Source organism: Convolutriloba macropyga, chromosome 12, assembly GCF_964194025.1.
Source record: "Convolutriloba macropyga chromosome 12, txConMacr16.3, whole genome shotgun sequence".
Lineage (NCBI taxonomy): Eukaryota > Metazoa > Xenacoelomorpha > Acoela > Convolutidae > Convolutriloba > Convolutriloba macropyga.
Window position 1 is genome coordinate 53,543,744 of NC_134479.1, and position 23,504 is coordinate 53,567,247.

Here is a 23,504-nt window from a genome sequence, read left to right on the forward strand (position 1 = left end):
TTTCGCGCAGTTGCGGGCACTTAGTTGCAAGATCCCGTCATCATTTTTCGAATTACGTCCAAAAGCGAAGGGGTGTATAGCTGCAAAAATAGTCCACCATAGTCCTAACACTGATAAAAGCTTTCCTGAGCTGTAGCCTAAACTAAACATATGAACAGCTAGACGGCTCGCATGACTCGGTATATTACTAAATTCATATGTTCATAAATTCATATGAGTGAATAAGGCATAGAGTGAATAATATCATTGAATTTGGTATAGGGTATCGGACAAACATTAGCATTTGTTCAGCTCAATTTATTGTTGGCAAAATTCAAGAAAAACCTCCTTGACTACCATAATGCAACTTTTTCAAAGTTTTGGGTTTATATATAAAAAACTCACTCAGAAATACCAGCAGGATTCATATAATTGCTGCAAACGTTGAATGAGACCATGCAAAGAGCGCGAAGGCAGCCGTTAAAATGAAAAGGACTGAATAATTTAAATTTTGTCAGAATTTTAGTCAGATTACACCCAAATACACAATAGTAATAGAATATTTGTTCAATCAGAATTCGCTCTGTTGAAATCAACTTCAAATTGATATTACGAATTTAATACGAAGTTTGAAACGAATTAATTAAATACGAATTTAGACTGAAGTACATGAACAAATTAGATAAAGTGAATCAAAATTTTAGTACAAAAGAGTTTCAGACAAGATAAATTTCAGTAACGCTGTCAGAATTAAGTTTTTATACGCCAGAAAAATAATTTTGGAAAATTCTACAAAAATAAGCAACTTTATCACACAAAATTTAATCCACTGAGCATGAAATATGAATGTCGAATGATACAAAACAACGTTCAATATATGTTGAAATCTGCGTAGACTGAAATTTTTGGAATTTAACCAAGTTGGCCGTCAGAACCAATTCAGGGAAAGAATTTCTGGCCGCTTTCATCTCATTGGCCTTGATGCGAAAATCGGGGGTTCAGACAAGGTGATATTAGGGCAATTCGAATGTCTGTGGTTTTATTCGATAGACGAATCTCATTTATTTGAATTTCACGCGCTGTCCATTGTCTTGGGTCGTGGGCGAGGGAGGGGGAGGGAGGGGGATGAGGATAAAATCTGACAATTCGATATATCTGGGTAATATCATCATTTCAGCGAAGATAATTTCAACGAAGATCGTATAAAGGATATTCTGATATTTTCAGGTCAACAGTAAATGAAATCAGTCGTCTCTTCAAAAAAGTGAAATGACAAAAAAGTTACAAGCATTCATTTTTGGGTGAATTTGATTTTTGTTTACATCAGTAGAACAGTCGTCAATTTTCGATATTCCAAACATTTTAGTTGGTTTGATAATTTCCGGATAAATTAGAGATAGCTCGACTTTTCTCGACGTTCAAAACATTTTCTTTACATTGGGGCAGTTCGAATTTATCTCGAATTTGTTTTCCGACGTTCTTTTTTTGTTTTCTTTTGTCGGTTGACAATCTCAATAAGCTGATCTATCGTAGCATACTGTAAACACGAAAAAATATTTGATCTTCTTCGAAATCTAGAGCCGCCTTCTGATTGGCTAATACAATTTTCAATTTATTTTCTCATCTCTGTTTAATATCAACCAATTCGTACATTTCGTGGGACGGCTGACTAAACTCAGTTAAACCTTAAGAACTCATAATCGCTCGAATAATACGACGCTAATTCTTCGTACCGTTTGAAAATCTGGCACAGCCATTAAAATTTTAGTATACGTTCAACAAATTTTCACTTCTCAAAATCCGATGGTTGCTTTCAAGAACTGATCAAAGTTATGGAAAGCTTTCCATAAAATTCGAAGTTCTAGGAGGTGATTTCCACATGTTGCGACTTTCAGAGCATTTTTCATAAATAGCAAGCCTGCAAAATTCGTCATTCTTTGCAAATGTCTGTCATTCGATCATTTGAACTCGATATCATCGTAAACTTTCTACCGTTGATAAGATAAACGAAAGAAACAAAGCAACAGTAGAACGACAAATAATCTGTTGATCTTGAGTTGACTTGACTTCGAAGGGGAAAATGGGTCAAAAAAGTTCGATAGTCTTTAATGCACAAATCGGTTAGATATCTGTTTTCACACCTCCAATACTCTTTTTGTTGGCGAGACGAGATAAATGATATTCTTCCATCAGATCTTCAGTAATTAGCAAGAGCTGTCCTCTTCGTGTGTTTTTTGTTGTTGTTGTTTATGTAATTCTTCGTCAGCCAGATCCGACCAGTGTCTTCTATTATCTTCCAATCCATCCAAAAGAGGCTGCAATGACGGGTACAACAGGGCGAGGTTCTGAAACATTTTAAACCCTTAAATGTCAATTTTTCAAAAATTTAGATAATTCAAATTTTAAAAAAACGTACGATTTTCAATGAAAAAGTGGTCGAGCATTTTCATTTCAATGTCACTTTTTCAAAATTTTAGATAATTCAAATTAAAAAATGTACGATTTTCAATGTAAAAGTGGTCAAACCTTTTCATTTCTGAAGCAACCAAGCCGCCTCTTTTAAACGACCAAATGATCTTGGAGAAACAGTTTTTAATATAACAAAGAACGCATACATTAAAAACGCATTTTGTTCAAAGAACGCCAGAAGTAACGCAGCGAAAACAAAACTAACGCAGTTCCATTTATATTTAATATTACCAAAAAACGCTAAGGCAAAAATATTTAGTACTCAAATGACAACCTAGCAGAATTAAAATTTCTTTGTAAGTTCAACCAATTCTTAGAATGATACCATTGTTTACAAGAACATTGGCACCAAGTTGTAGTAAACATAATTTGAGCATTACTACGAAAAATTTCAGAGGAGTCTCACAAAGTAACTTACGAGACTTCTGATGGAGAAAATCTTGGATTCCATGATTTTCATCAGGTTAAAATAATTACCCCGTTAAACTTATTTCCATTTCTGTTTTCTTGGTTACCTTTAGATCTCAAATTCTTATACCTTAATTGGTTCATGCTGATATCAGCAAATAGTTATCAGTTTGAGAATTTTACACCAAGACAAATCTGAAATCCGCAACAGCCCAAAAAATTGAACTTGCAGCAAGAACCTAAAAATCTCACCTCGTAAATAGGCGCGCAGATGACGTCGATGAAACTCAACTGCAACTTCGGTATCTCACTCTGTTTACTCCTATCAAACATGGGCTGAAACGAGACAAAAATGAACCAAACAATTAAGGTACTGAAAACAAAATCATTTGCATCTGTTTCTAAAATTCCTCAACCTCGTCTATTTCTGACCCGAATTTACTGGACAAAAATTATACCAGTATTTTCATGTGTTTTTTTTTCATTCAACATAGTATCTTGCTTTAGCTCAACACAATACTGGGGGGGTCAGTGTTATGTGATGGTGTAACTAATTGTCATTAACGCAACTAACTGCAATGGGAAGAGGGGTCGTAAACAGCACCGGTGGAGCGAAAAAGAAAATATAGATCAAACTATTTTCTGAACAAGACAAAATGAAATCTATACAATTCTGTTCTTTTAATTTTTTCACTATTGTCAAATACAAGGCGCGATTTCTTATTCTAAAGTATTGCAAGCAATGTTATATTGATGTATTTTAAAATTTATACCGAATGTGAGAATTAATAAAACAATACTAACAATGAGGTCTTTGTTGTACACCTCTCGCTCGATGTCTCCCTGTTCAAAAAACTCTTCTGCTATCATATTGGCCACCTAAACATCAACAGGAAAATATAATCACTCATGTTGCCCAATATTGAGAATGAGTTAATTTATCCTCGATTCTAAATCATAAATATCGAGCCAATATTTGTTCTAATATAAAGCCAAGTATTAGCAAAACAAACCAAAACAAAAATTTTGCAAAAAAGTGGCACAATTGATGAGTTACATAAAGCTTCAATCTCGGAAATGAAACGCACGACGAGGTCATCTCACAACGCAAAACTCTCCCTGAACGAATTAATAACATTCAGAGGAAAATGAAAACAAAAATTTTACAGAATTTTTGCCATAAAAAATAGAATCAAAGCCTTTAATAAAACTTTTACTTAATCAGGTAAAACCAAACGAACTTTGTTTTGCGGAAAAAATTTCGCCCTAAAATATTGCGGCTCCAACAAAATCTCATTTTCAGAAAACATTTAAGAGTAGATCAGACCATAAAACTAAAATATTTTCTATTATTCAACTGATGATCGCCAAGGAAGCGCCGCAATTCCAAAATTATGACGATTCTTCGGAGCTGTTTCTTTGCTATTCCTCAAAATCCTTATTAATTTGTTCGCGCCTGTTAATCAAATCAAAAATTCTGTTCACGAGAGGGGGGTTGGAAAGAAACAGTTCCAATTTTTCAATTTTAGGTGGTTTGTTACCTGGTATTCGACGTGCCAGGGTCTTGTGATAGCTCCCAGGTCACTCGCAGTCATAAGCATCGAACAGAGAAGACCATGATGTGTGGTGTCTGCAATGTCAAAGGAGCGGGACTTGACGATGTCGAAGAAAGATCCTCGCTTTTGGAAGTAGAGAGCTAAGTCTGTTGAGATTATTGCATGCTCCACACTTGACATCACTGTATGAAGAAACACGTGAACAATATAAACAATGTACAACTCACAAACAGTGGGTAATTTTTTCTCGATTGATGGGGAGGGGGTTTACTACGGAAGTGTTTTCTCAATTAAAAAAGCTTTAAATCGCAATAGAGCTAGAGCTAGAAATCGCAAATTTCATAGTGACTCCATTTTGAGGCTGAGGGATCCCTCTCCAACTCAGCTTCGAAAACAGGAAGGAGGTTTATCATTTATCCGCGTCGGAAGGATCCTAAATCTGTGCGGTGTACGCCCATTTCTCACTAATTCTATATAATATCAATAGCAGTTATCGAGACAGAAATATATACCCAAATAACTGCTATGAATTTTGCAAATATTTCTATTTTACTCACCCTGTTGGTGCTGTTCGTGAGCCAAATTGGCTAGAATGTCGCAACTACTCTCCTCCAAAATAGCTCTAAATCTGTCGAAGTGATGATGTTCAAGGGTGGACGTCGAATACAGCTGAGCCAACGGCGACTCAATTCTGAAACAAAAATTGATGATTTTTCACCTGCAACATACATTTCAATAATTGTTAGCTGTTGCGGCATCTCCTATATGCTAGAGCGCTTCAGCTGCTAGGCTTCTCTATGTTACTCTAAGCAGGCTAATAGCTGATTCTGTGCAATTTTATTCAAGTTTTTCCTAGTGCGTGGTCTCTCGAGGCAAAAATGTTCTGATTTTTGCTCATTTATTTGGCAGTGATATATAGACCAGCTGGATCCTTATTTGTATGCATTATTTTTCATTTCCTGCTAATCAAAAGCTGGAAGCTTGATAGTCGGTAATGTTTAATTTTCGAAAATCTCATCGATTAATTTGATGATCATTAACAAAAAATAGCAACTTCTTCACATAAACGAATTAATTAGATCAACAAATTAAACAACATAAAATAGCAGCTAGTTCATATAAGCTTAATACAAATTTCTATGGATACCAACAACTCACAAATTCTAATTGCCAATTTTCAACTTAAAAAATAAAAATGCAAAAAAATTGCAATAGTTTTGTAGGTCCGCAGTCTCAAAAAGATGAAAGAAACAGACCGACAAAAAAATTTTTTGTTTTTATCGATACGTGGGACGTAATATTTATGTTAATATTTTAATTATTATATATATATATATATATATATATATATATATATATATATATATATATGTATATATATATATATATATATATATATAATATATTACTAGCTGCTCTCAAATAACTCTCAATTAGAGTCACACACACTCAGTTGACATTATCTCCCTGAATCTACGTGAAAAATGACGCCACACACTCATTTAAGTCAAAATTGTATATATGAATTATCAACAAGCAGATTTGAAGTGATGCGAAGCGTTCGTAACAAAAACCTAGACGACGATTAAAAAACATATCGGGACAAGTCGGAACTAAATTGAATTTTCATTGACTAAACAAAAAAGTATACATAGCAATGACTAGGACTTGACTCGAAACAGCATGTTTAAAAAACTATCAAAAACCTCGAAAAAATAGTAAAAAAAGGAAATCAAATCATGAGTTTTTGTTGAATTCGCTCTCTACCTCCTTTAAATTAGATTTAAAATTTTTCAAGTTGCAAAGTTAATCGCTTTTGCTCCACTTCCTGTTTCAGCGTGACCAAAATCACTACTTCATTTCATAAATCATCAAAAGGTGTGATCAAACTCTTAAAAAAATATAGAATTCAGAGCGCAGTTTTTGAATTGTAAAATCCAAGACAGGGCCTACAATTAGCGGCTATTAATAAGCGAAAAGAACCACCTCAAATACACAACACAACAAAACAGAACGAGAAAAATGCATAAATGTAATCAAAAGAGCGCGTCACGAACGAACAAACATAGCTGGCAGATTGCCAGAAAATAGCCGCAATAGCTTCATAGATCTGCAGTCTCAAAAAAACAGTAAGACAGACCAAAAAAAATCGTCTTTTCATTGAAGCCTGATATGTTATATTTTGATTAAAAATCTGTATAAGTTTTTGCTGCCTCTATTAGCTGCTCTCAAATAACCTTCATTTAGAGTGACACATACCCATTTGACCCATTTGACTTAAAGTAAATTAAAGTCAATTTCAAAGTAAGGAAGTCATTTTTGAGAGTGAGGTAAGACAAGTGTGACCAAAAATTTAATCACGCGAATGAACAAAAAAACTCGCTCCACTTAGAGTGAAAAATGACGTCACGCACGCAATTCAATTGAAATTGCATGAACGAATGAACAAAAAGCAGATTTGAAGTGATTGTGACGTCATATGGTCGTAACAAAAATCATGACGACGAAATAAAAAAAACCAAGAGAAGGCCAATAATAGCCCCAGCTATCGTTGTGCGGCTATTAAAAAGACAAAAAAAACAAAAAGCCAAGAAACCGCAATATAGCTACGTTCATATTACGGCTTCGAAGATTTAAAAAAGATCACAGCACTAATATAATCGCAAAAAACTTCGTTTGAGAGTAAACATAGCCAGTATATTGCCGGAAAATAGCCCCAACAGATGCTTGTGGCTATGGCCACCAGTCCTTTAATAGACCACTAGACTTTTTGGGTTAGACTCGGACTGTTATTTTTATGAGACACATCAGCTCTTTAAGGAGAAAGCCCTAATTGGGCTTTTCAAAATTAATTTTCGATATTAAAACTCAAGACTCTATTAGTCAGGAATTAGGGCATATAAGTTTGGCACTACTTAGATGCGCACTATTGACCTTGAATTAGTATATGTTCATAAAATTTAAAGTTCCATAAGTGAGTTCAGAAGTCATTTGTTTGAGTAATCAATATTCGAAATCAAGAACTCAAGACTCTAATAATCAAGAATTAGGGCATATATGTTTGGCACTACTTAGATGCACAGTATTCAGTTCAGAAGTCATTTTATTGTGTGGTAAGTCACGCAATTGACATAAAAAACAAAAAGAGCGGAACGCAGGGTAAGACGAAACAAAAATCTGAGACGAAAAAAATTAGGAGCGCAATAATAGCCGCCTGGAATTTCTGAAGCGGCTATTAATTATGAAGAAACTAACAATTTCTGGAATGAATTGTTGGTTCCTCTGTGATCGAGATCGTGGCTGAGAGTAGCGAGTAGGAATGCGACCCTCTGCAACGGAGAGAAGTGAGAGTGAAGTTCTCCTGTTGTAAGAATGGCGAACATCAACTGACACACTGAGAATGCATGTCTCCAGTTGTGATACGTCACTTGTCTGTAATTCTTCTTAGTCGTCACGAGCCACTTCACAAGCGTCTGAAACATCATCATCATCCACAATGATATTCTTCCTCATAATAACTTTCGGATCTATACTGCCACTGCCACCCCCCCCCCCCAGTATTTTGTATGCCACTTCATAGTATGTATGTGTGTTTATATTGGTTATATAGCACGTTACTATGTTAATAATAGCATGTGCATCTGGGGTGGGGCTTCAATATGGAAAAAAACCCTCCCACAGTTTAATCCCAAATATTTAGACCCGATCACAAGAATAACACTCACGTCTTACTTATCGATTACTTTAAATTGAGCTAACATTATATGCTCTTTAAAGTCGACAAAAACAAACTTTCTAAAATTTGATCACGAATATTTGAGTGCAATTGCATTAAAAAATGGGATCCATTCTGTTCCCTCCACCCCCCCCCCCCCCCAGCTTAGTGGGCTTATATTTTTTATGCACCCACCCCAAGCACACGTGCTAAAACACTGGGGGGGGGGGGGCGAAACAGAATAGATCCAAAAATGTTTAATATAAAATCGACCCAAAATGCAAGCAAGAATATCCGATCGCTCTACACACCTTTTCGTCAGTTCGCAGCACCCTGATTAAGTCCATCTCCCTGAACATAGCAAGTGCAGAGGACAAAGTGTCAACTTCGCTCAGCTTCAACTCGTCAAGTCTGAAGTTGTAGATGTCACAGTGATAGATTGACTCATGATCGCGGAAGCTCTGAGATGTCAGGCCACTGAAATATTATCACCACCCGTTTCTACAAAAGCGACCTGAATGCGGTATTGGGGCTTATTATAGACCACAACTGAGATTTAAAAAAAAACATGAGCCGACTAACATCGGACAAAATGCTCTCGAACGACACGCTGGGCACTTTAATTCAGAGGAGGATGTAGCTCAGATAATTTTTTATGAGTCCAAAAAAAATTGCGACCACGGAGGAGTTCGAACCCCTGACCTTTGTCGAAAATACTAAATCATTACACACTCAGCTATCGTGCCCTTGTGCTAGCTCATCTAACAATCAATTTTGATGTAGCAACAGACTTACTTTCAGAATAAGAGCAACTTAGGTCACGCAAAAATTAACAAATCAAGCGTGAAAACGTCACTCGAGAAGTGAAATCAAAGGAATGTTCTAGAACAAATAGGTCTAGAAAATTTTGCATAGAAAACAACAAGTTCACTTCCAACTCTGGTTTAGATCAATTAACAATATCACAACCAATTTTTATTTATAGTACACGCTTCTCCTTAAACTTTTCGTGTTAAAATTGCCGAAAACTTCTGGCAATGCGAGCCAAGTATCAATTCAAAATGTTAGCCAGAACTTCTTCAGAGCCATCTGAATACACCAATTTTGCGAGCTAAAATGCCCCCCCCCCCCTCCCCCCCCCCCCGTCTCCACTAGGTTTAAAAAATAAGACATTAACTATGGCAAATCAATTGTATTGAAAATTCCCATCTATCATTAAGCTTTGCAGTCCATTACTATCGCAAAAACTTGTTTGGTCACACAGGCTATCGATAAAATCCTTTCGTTCACAGGAAGAAAGAAACCCCAGAACTGAAACTTGGTACACCTTGATAAGAAACATACTAAATCTTGTTAAATCTGGCCAAGATCTTGCCATGGTACTTACCATGAAAATATCAAGATTTGTACGAATTTGCAAAATTTTTGCATGGCTGTGAAAAAACAAGATTTTGGCAAGATAACCAAGAAAGATTACCCATGACATGGCAAAATATACCAAGTTGTAAAAATTGAAAAGCACCTTTAAACAAGATTTAGCACGAATTCATATGATTAGGCAAGAATTATCAATTTCCGATCAGTACAGTTTCAATATAGTGAAAAACGGCTGCTATAATCTATCAACAATACCAGGTAAAATTCAATTAGCCCAATTAAAGATGGCAGTAAGGAAAGTTTCTCTTTTCCGCCCGACAGAATTTTCGATAAATTCACGGAAGCGAATTGATGGAATGGCTTTATAATATCAAATGATTTTCACCAAAAACGAGAAAATACAGATTGTTAATTTTGCATATTTCATTAAGAAATTCCACTGTTCTCATAAAAAATAGGCATGGAGGCCTGTTATGGAGAGACTTTAGGTTTTCTTGATCTAAATTTTGTCCAGAAAATCATAGTTTTCTAATAATTATTTCTTGTTCATTATTGATTATACACTCTCATTACCACGGTATCATATATCTGGTATTAGAATTCAAGTGTTTTTTTAGACCATCCTATAACTTATAAATAATTTCGAATATTTATAATCCAAATATTGACATAGAAAACTTTAACAAACCCAGATTTATGCAGATGTGGGGGTGCTGAAGACTTGCGATTAGCAGCCGGTCCGTTACTCTTTCCAGTTGATGTTGACACTCCAACAGACATGTAGTCTGGGTGATTGATAGGATGGGCTCCCATTGTTGAGATTGTGACTCGTCTCTTTTTTTCTTCGGTCTGGTCGTTTGGTTTCAACACTTCTCTTTCATAAGCTGGCGCAGCATATTGATTGCCTAAAGCAACAGCTGCTTTGTTAACAACGACGAACGTTGTCTTTTCGCAGAAAATACTTCCAATCAGACAAAAGGCAGAAAATGTTTAAAGACAAAAACTTCAATTTTGTTATCCTAGATGAACATCCATTATAAGATTTAAAAAATATAGCTAGATGAGCAGGTTGATCAGTTTCATTTTATCAATTAAAAAAGTGCTTGTTGCCCGAATGATAGTTGCATTTTCATAAAAAAACAGTTCCACAAAAAAACATAGCCGGCAGATTGCCGGAATAGCTGCGAAAGAATAGACTTGCGTGCCATATAATAGAGATAGAAACAGATACAGATCTAAATTGAAAAAAAAATCGACTAAAAAACTAGGCTAAAAAACATTCAGCGATAAATCAATAAAGGTTGTTAAAATTTATTCCACAGAAGCCTCTTAATAGGGAACTTTACTACACAAATCAGTTCCTTTGACCTTAAACAAATTCAAATTAAACCTAAGTTTTAAAGTGCAAAAGTCATTTTATTGAGTAAGGTAAGTCACGTATGATCAAAATCTAATCACGCAAACAACCTAAAAACTTTTGCTAAAGCGAGTGAGAAATGACGTCACGCGCGCAAATGCCGTTAGTGAGAGGAAGAAGTCATTCAGAAAATTTGACTTTTTCAGCTTTGCTGTGTGAACAAATGTAAAACGAAAAATGAGCGTCAGACGACGAAACAAAAAAAAAACCAAGAGCACCGCAATATAGCTACGCTCAGCTTACAGCTTCGCAGCTATAAAAACAATTTTTTTCTTTTGTGCAATGCCTGACCAATTGGTAATTTCGCGGTCTCCAAGTTTGAGACTTCGAACTTGTCGGATGGTTTGGAGAAACCTCGCGAAAATGTTTTGCATGAATATCAATCGTAGCTGTTTTATGTAAATAAACGTGATAACAGAACAAAAAATTTGTACAGGTACACAAAACCGAAACTTTTTGTAATTTATAAATTATGTTAATAGCCTTTTCGTGAACCATAAGCTCTCTATTAAAAAAATTAACTTTCGTCGAAATAAAAATTGAAATTTGCTTGCTCAAATTTACTCGTTATATTCTAACCTGCAATTCACAACAACTGAATCTGCTAAATGACAATGTTTCTTATTAAGAATATTATGATGTCGATTAAATATTCAAGTAGAACCTAGTGCGCATGTAAAGAACAGCATATACATTAGGAAATGTTTTAGTTACATTTTTGTTTGTTTCATACAAAAAACGTTTGAAATCATTAAACATAAACCGACATAAATGTCGGAAGAATTGCTCTTGAACGACAGGCGAGGCAAAATTCAGGGGCTGTAGCCTAGATCAATTTTGGCATGGGTGCAAAAAAACCTTTCCCCCGCCGGGATTCGAACCACTGACCTCCCGAACCATGTCCCAAATCATTTCCAACTGCTCCACCAGAACCTAACTCGTGATGTGCTGCAACCAATTTATATTAGCAACAAGCTTTACTTCGGAGTGAGAGCAATAGAGATTACTCAAAAATGAAGATCGAAAGCGTGAAAAAGTCACTTGAGAAGTCAAAGAATGTTCTAGAAGAAAAGCGCAAAATTGTCAAGCGAAAAATTTGCATAAAAAGACACACGTTTACAATAATTGCTATGAGCTTCATTCAAGAGCAATTAAAAACTGTTTGCATAAAAAACAGCATCTATCATGTTTAATTTACAGATATTAGGCAATTTTTACATGAGTTATTAGAGCATTATATGCAGAACAGACAATTAATTGTCAATTAACATTGGCATTATGATTTGCCCGGTTATGGCAGAAAGAAGGGTTAATATCTATCAACGAAAAGCATTCATCTCGCGATCCAATCCATTTTTGTGCCCTGAAGAGGCGAAAAACCAGATTTTCTACTACTACTAATAGTTTCCATTTCTGCATCAAAAACCAATTATCACGAGCGATTGCAAATATATGTCCGACAGACCACTGTTTTCCGACACTCGTTAATTTTTGTATTAGACTACTATCAACTTTTTCTTCTATTAACTATTTTTTCGATCTGTTTCGGCATCCACCTTCATGGGCATAAAAAAACTTTTGTTCCTCTTTGCCTCTTAACCTTTTCTCTTTTTGGTGCTCTTCGATTCTTTCTCTGGTCCTCTACTAGTTGAGTCTACGGCTCGTTAGAGACCCCTCCAGGCAGTTTTTTTTTGTAACTTTCTACAAATTTGTTAACTGTAGCTGGTAACCTAATTCAAATATTCAAATTGCGCAAGGGCAAAATCAACCAAGTCATTAATAACTGTATACGTCAAAAATAGCTTAGTCTGGCTGTAGTTTGTTAGATAGAGTATATACCTGATGTAGATATTGTTGATGCAGCAGTATGTTCATTAAAATAGTCCAGAGATTCTTTCGAGGCAGCCGATAGCTGCTGCTCACTCATACCAACTGAAACACAAAACAGCAAATGAGTTGGAGTCATTTGACAAAAATAATTGCTAGATTAATAAATGTCATAAGGATATGACAGCCGACGAAAAGACTGACCTCAATTCATTTGTCAAGACAACGTTTCTTTTATTTTATTGAGTAATCAAAAATAAGTTTTTGCAAGATGTGAAAACACCCTCGGACAGAACCTAAATTATAACAGATTTGATGCGAAAAAATTACATATTTAACATTTCAAAAACCTTCGAGCGATCAGAAAAGACCAATGTACCTTCTTTACCAATCAATAAACTCCAGCTAGCAAAAATTCCGACAGATTGTCGGAAAAGATCCGCCATTAATTCCCGTAACATTTTTGGGATTGAAAGAAAATGAAAAAATAAATCGATTTACAATTTTTTTACAATTTGATTTACAATTTTAAGCTAGATAAGTAAACATAACCAACTAACGTCGGGCGAATTGCTCTCAAACGAACGGCGAGCGGTTGACTTTGTCAATAGTTAGCCAGGGTTTCGTGGAGCTAGCGTTAGCTTAATTGAAGGGGCGTGAGTTGATCGCAGCGGGCGGGGGGTTCACCGGAGGGGAGGGGTAGGACAACAGTGGGGAGGGGGCAACAGTGGGCTCGAGGCCCTTACGGCCCGAACGATGTGCAGGGATGTGGAGTAGTTATTAACATGCTGGTGAATGCAGGAAAAAAAACAATGCCACCGAATCGCCATGTTCAACTTTTTCAAAAATATGAGAAGGATTTTAAAGAAGAGAAAAAAGCACGAATCTGCTTAGATTAAATAAAACAGCTTCATCTGTTTTATATTAGCAAAACTATCTCTCGTTGAATTGATCAATACAAAAAGCACGCAACTCATTGTGTAAAAATTCATTTGAAAATCAATTTTGTATAATGTCTGCGAAATAATATAGCCATCAATGTATGTACCATCACCCCATCTTGAAAATGATTTTAAGAAATAAAAACCTTTGAACGTGTTCAAAATAAAATAGTAAGTAAGCAAAGATAATCAGCTGCTAAGTACTCTTTTCAAAACTAAAACATTGCAGTTGCATTTCTCTCGTTGTTAATCTATTGGAACCTTGATTTGAGAAACCTCAAAAAATTAAGATGAAACAAGCTAACATATTACAAGAAAAAAGCTGTGATAGCTTTTTAGATCTGCAGTCTGAGGAAGATAATTAAACAAGCCGAAAAGGTCAATTCGAATTTCAAATAATTTCTCAGATGTTATATATTTCTTTAAAAGTCTGGTTGAAAGTTCTTTAAAAGTCTGTAAAAGTCTGTATAACTTTGACTGTTTCTATTAGCTGCCCTCTATTAACTTTCAATTAAAGTTACATACACTCAGTTGACCTTATCTCCTTGAATTAAAGTAACGAAAAGTCATTTGGAATGTCAGGAAAGTGGTTTTTGAAAAAGAGGTAAGTCATTTGTGAGAGTGAGGTAGGCTACGTCTGACTAAAAATTTAATCAGGCAAAGGAACAAAAAAAATGGCTCAACTAAGAGTGAAAAATGACGTCAGGCACTCAATTTAAAAATGGCATCACGCATTCACTGAAGCAATTCGTAAAAATTGCATGAAGGAAAGAACAAAGAGCAGATTTGAAAAGAGCGCGATGTCATTTGGTCGCAACAAGAACCTTGAGGACAAAATATAAGAAGCCTGCGCTGCAGCCTGCACTGTTGCTGCTTCTGTCGGCCGCGAGGGGGGCTAAGAAATTCAGTCAGGTGCTTCAAATGACGTCGATACAAGTTATAATATAGCACTATTAAGAATTAAAATGAAAAATGACACGAATTTTGGCAAATTTTTAATGGACTTATAGTAGTTAGCAGCCGCAAATTGCAATCAGTTGCTTAACAATACCAATGAGAAAGACTAGTCACAAAAAATGCAAAAAATTAAGGCAGTCAAAACTCAAAATAAAAAAAAATCGAAAAGGTTAAACATAAAAATTGTTTTAAAGGAGACACGTTTACAATATTTGATTCAAACTTCGTTCGATAACAATTAAAAAACATATAAGAAAACCAGTACAACATTTTATAGTAGTATTGTATTGAACAAAAATCAAAGTGCTTCTTACGTTTTGATGCATCGTGACTTCGCGATAATTTATTAGTAACTATTAACAGCTTTTCCTTCATACGATTCCTATTTTGACTTAAATTAGAAAAAGATAGTAGTAATTTATGAGGCTACAATTTTTGACTCAACTCAGCTAAAATACCTCGCCAATGAACTTAACTAAAGGCGTCACCCAGAAAAGCAATAGGAGAACGACATTAAAAGATCAAAAACTGTTGTTTTGCGGCATGACTATATGTAATACAATAAAACGACAAAATAAACGTCAGACGACGGAACAACCGCGATCACAACAATATAGCTACGCTCAGCTTACAGCTATGAATGAAGAAAATAACATAACCGACTAACGTCGGGCGAATGGAACGCCCGACGAGCGGTTGGCTTCATCAGTAGCTAGCCTTGGTTTAGTGAGGCTAGCTTTAGCCTTATCGAAAGAGCGTGAGGTGAGCGCAGCTTAGTGGGGATTGGGCGGGGGTGAAGTGAGAGGGGGCTGATTGGTAGGGAGGTGGGTCAACCTCTAGGAACCGCCCTACACATCATATAAATATAAGTCTCAAAAACATTTTCTGTGAATCACATACTTGGAGACTAGTGAGCTGAAAGGCTCTAAGAGCAATAAATGCCTGCTGGGCGCTACCTTTTATCCCGTTTTTGAGGACGAAAATCCAAATGGGCTAGACGAAAAATCGGTCAAGCGAAAAATCGCATTAAAAAGACCGACAGGACTAGTAAAATGACTACAAACGACGTTTGAAAGCAATTAAAAACTCGTCACTCTCAGTACTTTTAACTTTTTCAGTGATTTCAGGGGTTAAATGTTAGTCAGAATCTTTAGGTGACTTCTGAAGATTAAGGCAAGCAGTTTAGAGCACGAATGGTTCAAGCTAAAAATGGCTTTTTAACCTGGCTAAAGAACATAGCCGGCAGATTGCCGGAATAGCTGCGAAAGAATAGACCTGCGTGCCATTTAATAGAGATAGAAACAGATACAGATCTAAATTGAAAAAAAAATCGACGCCGCTCAAAAAAACTAGGTAAAAAACATTCAGCGATAAATTAATAAAACTTGTTAAAATTCATTCCGCAGAAGCCTCTTATTAGGGACCTATACTGTACATATGAGTTCCTTTGACCTTAAACAAATTCAAATTAAACTTAAAGCTTTAAAGTGCAAAAGTCATTTTATTGAGTGAGGTAAGTCACGTATGATCAAAATCTAATCACGCAAATAACCTAAAAACTTTTGCTAAAGCGAGTGAGAAATGACGTCACGCGCGCAAAAGCCGTTAGTGAGAGGAAGAAGTCATTCAGAAAATTTGACTTCAGCTTTGCTGTGTGAACAAATGTAAAACGAAAAAAGAGCGTCAGACGACGAAACAAAAAAACCAAGAGCACCGCAATATAGCTTCGCTCAGCTTACAGCTTCGCAGCTATAATAATCAATGACTAATATATTGGATATAGGAACTCGACACTGTATAATCTAGCGTTGGGTGTTCAATAAATTGAGACATTAGCCGACTAACGTCGGACAAATTGTTCTCGAATGACAGGCAGGAAAATAAATTCAGTGGCTGTATCCTTGATAGATTTATCTTTTCTGGTTGCAAAATATTCGCCCAGTGACGAATTCGATCACCCGCGTCCTTTGTCCTAAACTAAAGCGCTTACCACTCGGCTATAACCCTTAAGAAATAATCTTACAATCGCTTTTATTTTAGCAACAAACTATTTTAGAGTGAGCGCAAATGAGATCACACAAAATGAAGACCACAAGCGTGAAAAGGTCACTTGAAAGTCAAAGAATGTTCTAGAACAAAAAGCGCAAATACGGTCAGGCATAAATTTTGCATTAAAACAGACACTCACGTTTGCAGTGATTTCTTTGTTCAAAAGCAATTTCAAGAACAATCTTCTCAAAACAGCTTTGGAAACTGCATGCTTAGAGACTAGTAAGACGTAAGACTCTAAGAGCGCTGCTCAGCCACTTAATGTCCTGCGGGCTTTACCTGTTTATCCCGTTTTTGAGGACAAAAAGTCAAATGGGTCAGACTAAAAATCGGTCAAAGGAAAATTCGCATAAGAAAAGACCACTATTATAATTGCTACAAACTTCGTTTGAGAGCAATTAAAAAGTGCTGTGATTGACAAAAAACATGGATAAAATTAAAGAAGATAGACTAGCCTAAATTGTTTTGGAGTGAACTAGCGTAGAGTGATATAGAGGGCACTGAGGAGAAGCTGTTGATTGCATATGAAGATGAGGCGGCTGTGCTGTTGTTTGTTGTGTTGTGTCTGGATGATCTGTGAGCATGGGAGAGAACCGACTTCACCTCTGCTTCACTAGCTTTCGTGTAGTAAGACAACATCTGAAATGAAGTCGAGTCTTCTAATTATTATACAGTAACACTGCAACTTAAAAAAGTGAACATTGTAGTTAATCCTCATCGGAAAATATCTTGTGTATGGTCGGTCTGGCCAATGCTTGTCTTGGGTCGCCGACTTCATCCTGGGAACTCTGTGCTAATAAGAAATGGTTGCGTGACTCTGCTTGAAGTCACTGAGAACTTCTGGCGTTTATCGCGAACCGCGAAGCGGTTCGAGATATTAAGTCAGAATTTCGAAGTGGCTTCTGTAGAGTCACGTAACTCTGCTTAAAACACGAAATGCTTACGTTTTAAAATGACGAAAGTCAACGGAGGTTAACATCTGGCTAAGTAGCAACTTCTGGCATTTTAACTTCTGGCACTGTAGACTTTCGGCATTTTATAATGTGCACGTGAGTGTTTTAACTCCAAAAACTTAACATTGTAGTTAATCCTCAGCTTAAACTGTAAGAAACTTCTAAAATACACATTTGAAAATCAAGCCTAACCAAATAACATTGGCCCAACAACTCGAAAAGAACATACGAATTTTTGATCGTTTCGGTCTCACTGAGAAATCACACACAAAGATAGATGCTCACATCCTTATCATGGAGAATAGCGTATCTTTTCGGATCGTTTATGTTTGTGCCCCCCCAGTACGTTATGCTTCCCCAGCTGCACAGCACGTGTCATTACATATTAAGCCATTCTGTAAAATTACATCTATCGGGGATCGGGGGGGGGGGGGGTGCAAATAAAATATAAAACGCACCCATTAAGCTGAGGGGGGAGCACAAAAAGATAAGATCCATCAATTCTTTCAAGTAAGATTATCTGTCTCGAATCTAAAAATGGGTCCGGGATTTACCGTAGCCCCCCCCCCCCCCAAATTATGGACATGCTGTGTTATCTCCCCCCATTCAACTTACTTCCATGGCCACTTTTTGTTTATTGGACAATAGAACACTCTCCTCGTATGTACGTGTGTTGCTAATCCCAAGTCCACAGAATATCACAAACGCCTCAACAAAATGCTCGTCTGACTTTGTGAACCCAGCGAGAGGCTTGTCAACTAATTGCACGCAACCTGAAAAAAGGAAGCAAGATTTAGGACATCAAACGGCACACCCACCCATGTAAAGAAAGAAAGAATTTCTTTTGCTGTTACAGATATATATATTTAGCTGTTACAGATATATAAAGCAACAACAGGGCCAATTTACGAGGTTGATTAACCTTCTATTTCAAACTGCCCATTAGCAATAATGATAAAAAATGTGAAAAAATTTGTTCTTATAACCTTGCGTGAACAAATTGATTTTTTGCAGCAAAATCGGTTTACCAAAAGCGAAACTTAAAATTAGATTTTTAAAGGAGGAACTATCGGATTTAAGACAACCATATAAGCCCAAACAGTCATGTCAAGTATTTACGTTAAACACGGCCCAAATAATTATCACACACATTTTCGGGTGAATCGCAAAAAAAAACCTTGTTTCATCCGATTTCTCACGTACAAACGTACGTACCATCACTTGCGCAATTATGCAAAAAAAGGCAAATTTACAAAAAACTTGCCCTCCCAGAATCCTTTCAAACGCAAAAGATCCCAGAATTCCATTAAGAAAATGCTTGAGCTTGAGCTCAAGAAAATTTTTGTAAATTTGCCTTATTTTTTGTATAATTGCGCAATTAATAGTACGTACGTTTGTACGTGAGAAATCGAATGAAACAATGTCTGTTATAATTTGGGGCACAAAAGGAAAAGATCCAAATTCGTCCAATTACGCATGTCAACTTCTCTCCAATTAACTCACCGATGGTTTGTCCATGTGAATTGCGGATGTTGCTACAGAGGATGGAGTGAGGCTGGAATGAGGGGTCAACTGAGGTCAAGTAGGGTCCCGTCACAGGATCATCGCCAGGCTCACTCAAATTAATCATCTAAAACAACAACACACGTTCAAACTGCCCGGCAGATTGCCGGAAAATAGCAGCCGTTGATTCCAATAAGCATGATTGGGATTGAAAGAATAGATATTGAAAAAAAAAGCTTTTTGTACAAAAACATTTTTTGAGTCCGATTTTGATGGCATTTCGTAGTTGAACATAACGTACTTCTGTTTCTTAGAGAGAGGCTACAGGGGCTACTATCAATACCAATAAGCATTAGAGATGGTAACTAAGACTTATAGGAACGACGTTCAAATAGCGGGCATCTAAAATTGGGCTTTATGGGTTTATCCCGTTTCTACTTCTGACTTCAATTTTTTATACTGACTCTGTTCATTTTGAATTGCTTTGCTGAGCAACTGATGTTCAAAATCACTTTTAGCAGAAAGAGAGAAGAGAGAAACTAGCCTAGAAAAGTCAAAAAGATATCACGCAAAATGTTGAAAATGCGGCAAAAAGAGAAACATTTTTTTATTCGACGAAGTAAAAAAACATAGCAGGACAAGTCCTGACGTACAATTCAACGAATTTTCATTGACTAAACAGGAAAACTAGACCTAGAATGGACTATCAGTGAATTGAGAAAACCATTTTAAAAAAATCAGATCAAAAAATAAGAAAAAAAAACAAAAAATCAATGTCAAAACGCCGCATGTGAACAAAAAAAACCACTAGCGAGAAATGAAAATTTAATTCAAACAAAAAACTAGGCCTAGAATGAGCTGTGAATGGATTGGGAAAACCATTTAGACAAAAATTCGATCCAAAAAATTGAAAAAAAAAACAGTAAAAATCAGAGTGAAATTGCCGCATGTGAACAAAAAACCACTATCGAGAAACCGAATTTTTGTTCAAACACCATTTTCGCACTCTACTTTAAAATTAGAGCGAAAAAAATTCACGCCGCAAAACCACTCGCTTTTTCGCTCCATTTCCTGTTTCAGCGTGACCAAAATCGCTACTCCAATTTGACTTCAAAAATCATGAAAATGTGTGAACAGATCTTAAAAAAAACATAGCCGGAAGAATTCCGGAAACGACTCGAAATGAAAATCCATTTAAACACCATCCAACTACTCATCAAACAAAATGTGCCTTCACTAATTTATGATTATCTTGAAACAAAGTCATGAAACGAAGAAGTAAAAACAATAAAATCAAATCTGTTAAAATATGATAAAAAAATCTGATCAATTTTTGTTATAAATTGAGATCCCGAAAAAACTATCTCTGCCAAAATAACTTCATCAAAACAAATAGTATTTATAAAAACTACTTATGTGAATTTTGAAAAAATACTATTGGCTAAAGTTATGAAAAAAAAGCTCTTAAAAACAACTGTCACTGAAAAACTGGAAAAAAAAGTTACTAAATTTTTCAATATTTCAAAAACATAAAAATCCAAAGACAAATTCCCTTCAACCAATCGGGTATCCAGATGCTCTCAAAACAATAGGAAAGTCATAATAGGCAAAGAAACTTAGCTAAAAACAAAAAAAAACGAAAAACTGCAAAAAATTAAGAAAAAGAGTTCCAAATTTCGCCATTTTTTGTCATATTTATCAACAAAAGAATGATTCTTACCCACAAAACCGGAACCAATTGTTAACATCAAATTGCTCAAGTAGAACGGGTTTCTTTAATACGCTTTTGAGCCAATAAAACAAAACAATCGTCAAAAAAACGCAAAAATTAGCCCGAAAGTCAGCAAAATACATTAAAAACCTCCGAATTATCATAAAATTCATATTAATTTCCAGAAACCTTCAAACCACTACCGAAACCAGCCGAAAATTAAAACAAAATCATAACCAAACCTCTTAACCAAAATAAATGAAAAAAAACTGCTATATAATGCCGCACGTGAACAAAAAAATTTCGCTCGCTTAGAGAAAATTTTTTCACACATCAATTTCTCGCTCTCTCAAAAACAGCGGTATGAACAAAAACCACTCTCTTTTCGCTCCGCTCTTCACTTTTGTTCAGCGCCAAAATCACTCCAAATTTCTTCACGCGTTTCAATTCCGCTTCAAAAATCACTCCAATAAAATTGATTTAAAAAAAGGACTTCTCCAATACTCCTCTTCGAGTCGTAAAAAGACAGCGCCCCAATACAATTCAAATTCTTTGAATTGTAAAAAAAATAGGAGCGCTATAATAGCCGGCTGAGAAGATGAGGGCGGCTATTAATAACAAACACTACAGTGCAGCTCAATATATGGATCATATCTTTTCTACCCCCCCCCCCACCCTCCCTGCGTGCCCGTTATTGCCTCCCAGGCACAGAATAATTTTAAATCCCGAAATTTAACACATCAAAATAATTTTTACTTTATTTTGGCTAATATCAATCAAAGTAAAGCGAATTGGAAACAAACGGCATCCTAAATGTCTACCTAAAATTGAATTAGGTCACATTGTAAACATATCAAGACGAACAGATATTTTGTAACCATGATGACAATAAAATCTCGTTGTTTAAAGCGCATAACAATTACAAGGCAAAACCAAATATGGGCAAATCGGTTCAATATCTGGATGGTCAAAGCGCAATGAGTGAGGTTAACTTTTCTAACTAACCGATTCATAAGATGACTGGTTGAGACACTTTTCAAGTATTTTGTGATAGAGGGGGAAGCTAGTAGCAGCAGCCGATGCAGACTGATTCGGCTGAATATTAGAGCGAGCTGACTCCGATGACTGCAGTCGGTTCTGGTCATCATCAGTTTGGGTTTCGCTTTGCAGATCCGATAATGACATGTGGAATGTTATGGAGTTACTGAGCTAAAACATAGATCCAACATTGTAAAATTGTCCATTATTTAAATATCCGATCATATCATTTATGTAAATCATAGTCTTTAGGAAATTTAACTTATAGTTTTCCGATAGTTATGTAATTTATAGTTTATAGCTATAAACATAAATCCAACATTTAGAAGCTATTCAGTTTTTAATTGTCCGATAATTTTATACAACTCACAGTTTTTAGTAAACAACTAAAGATATCTCAGTAGTAAGAAATGGGGGGGTCTGTCGCCCACTTTTCGACTCATTTTGAAATTTTGTCTTCTCTGCTCAGAATGGCTCCAAATCAAGCCTAAGGCTTCTCTGTGCCACACAAAGCCACTATATATGTCTACAAACGATTTAAACATTCTCTATGAGTTCAATTTTGAATTGAAATTTACCTTAATTTACTATAAAATCGCAAGTTCTTAAAACAAAATAAATTTAATCTTGTTTGATGCATTAACAAGGTAACTTGGCGCATCGAGTTGTTTCATGTCTCTCGTCATTTGTACGTGTTCAAAACTCAATGTGCCAATTTGCCTTTTGTGGAAAATTCCGAAATCTTATCTCCAAAACAAACTATTTCTACCAAAAATTAGTTTACTCATTTACAATCTTACTTTTTGAAAATCAGTTGACCATGAGCACTCAAAAGTTCGCTCCGTTTCATTACCGTTTCATTGTTTATTCGGCAAAAGTTCTCGTCCCTGCAAAACTTAGTCCTGAACCAAGCAGTACTTTGTCGAAAAAAAGAAAACACGATGACTCTGTTGACGATCCCTTGTTCTGTGTTCCCAGCCAACCGCACGGCCTCGCCTATTGGATTGACGCTTACACGGATCTCAGCTTTGCAGTTGCAACTCATGACATTTCTTCGACGATCAATACGATCTGCTTTCGTTGGTGTGAAGACTTAAGTTCTGAACACCAACATGTGATGGTTGTAAGTGAAAACCCAAAGCAAATGGAGAAAACAATAAAATCTTTCATCAAACACGAAAGCAAAGTACTACAAGAAGTTCGGGCGCGTATGTTCATACCACACTCGCCATTGGGGACTTTCATGGCTCAGATGCTTCGACTTGGAGCTGTTGATGTAACAAGACGTGGGGACGTTTTTGAAAACTTTATTCGGTCAGATGGACTTGGCCTCGAAGCTAATTCTATTGAGCGATTGGATTGCGACTGGGAGATTGAGAAAGCTTGTCCAATTAGACGACTAGAACTTTCAACCCTCACTGAAGATCAGCAACGAATTCTTGGCAAAATTGAAAGCTTGCAAGCCAGTGATTCCCCTTTCAAGTCCACCCTGGAGGCCTACATTGATATTTTGGCCTCAGGATTTGGTTCAATCCACCAAACTGATCATTCAGCTTTTCTTGAGGTGAGATGTGGCCTAAGAAACGCTCAATGCACTTGTTGGG

The 23,504-nt window shown here is 36.1% G+C and overlaps 1 protein-coding gene across 1 annotated transcript in view; it reads right to left on the reverse strand.

Moving 5' to 3' along the window:
• Positions 1-1,748: 1,748 nt before the first annotated feature.
• The window catches only part of LOC142350857 (cGMP-specific 3',5'-cyclic phosphodiesterase-like), a 104,230-nt gene continuing 82,474 nt past the window's right edge, over positions 1,749-23,504 (reverse strand). Inside the window, exons 12-24 of the mRNA XM_075402839.1 lie at positions 21,868-22,071; positions 19,152-19,278; positions 18,264-18,421; positions 17,151-17,334; positions 12,761-12,853; positions 10,193-10,409; positions 8,439-8,604; positions 7,668-7,885; positions 4,970-5,103; positions 4,398-4,594; positions 3,661-3,735; positions 3,109-3,192; positions 1,749-2,324 (exon numbers count right to left, since the gene is read on the reverse strand). Of these exons, the coding sequence (XP_075258954.1) occupies positions 2,184-2,324; positions 3,109-3,192; positions 3,661-3,735; positions 4,398-4,594; positions 4,970-5,103; positions 7,668-7,885; positions 8,439-8,604; positions 10,193-10,409; positions 12,761-12,853; positions 17,151-17,334; positions 18,264-18,421; positions 19,152-19,278; positions 21,868-22,071 (1,998 nt within the window). The 3' untranslated portion in view covers positions 1,749-2,183. The remainder of the gene's footprint in view (positions 2,325-3,108; positions 3,193-3,660; positions 3,736-4,397; positions 4,595-4,969; positions 5,104-7,667; positions 7,886-8,438; positions 8,605-10,192; positions 10,410-12,760; positions 12,854-17,150; positions 17,335-18,263; positions 18,422-19,151; positions 19,279-21,867; positions 22,072-23,504) is intronic.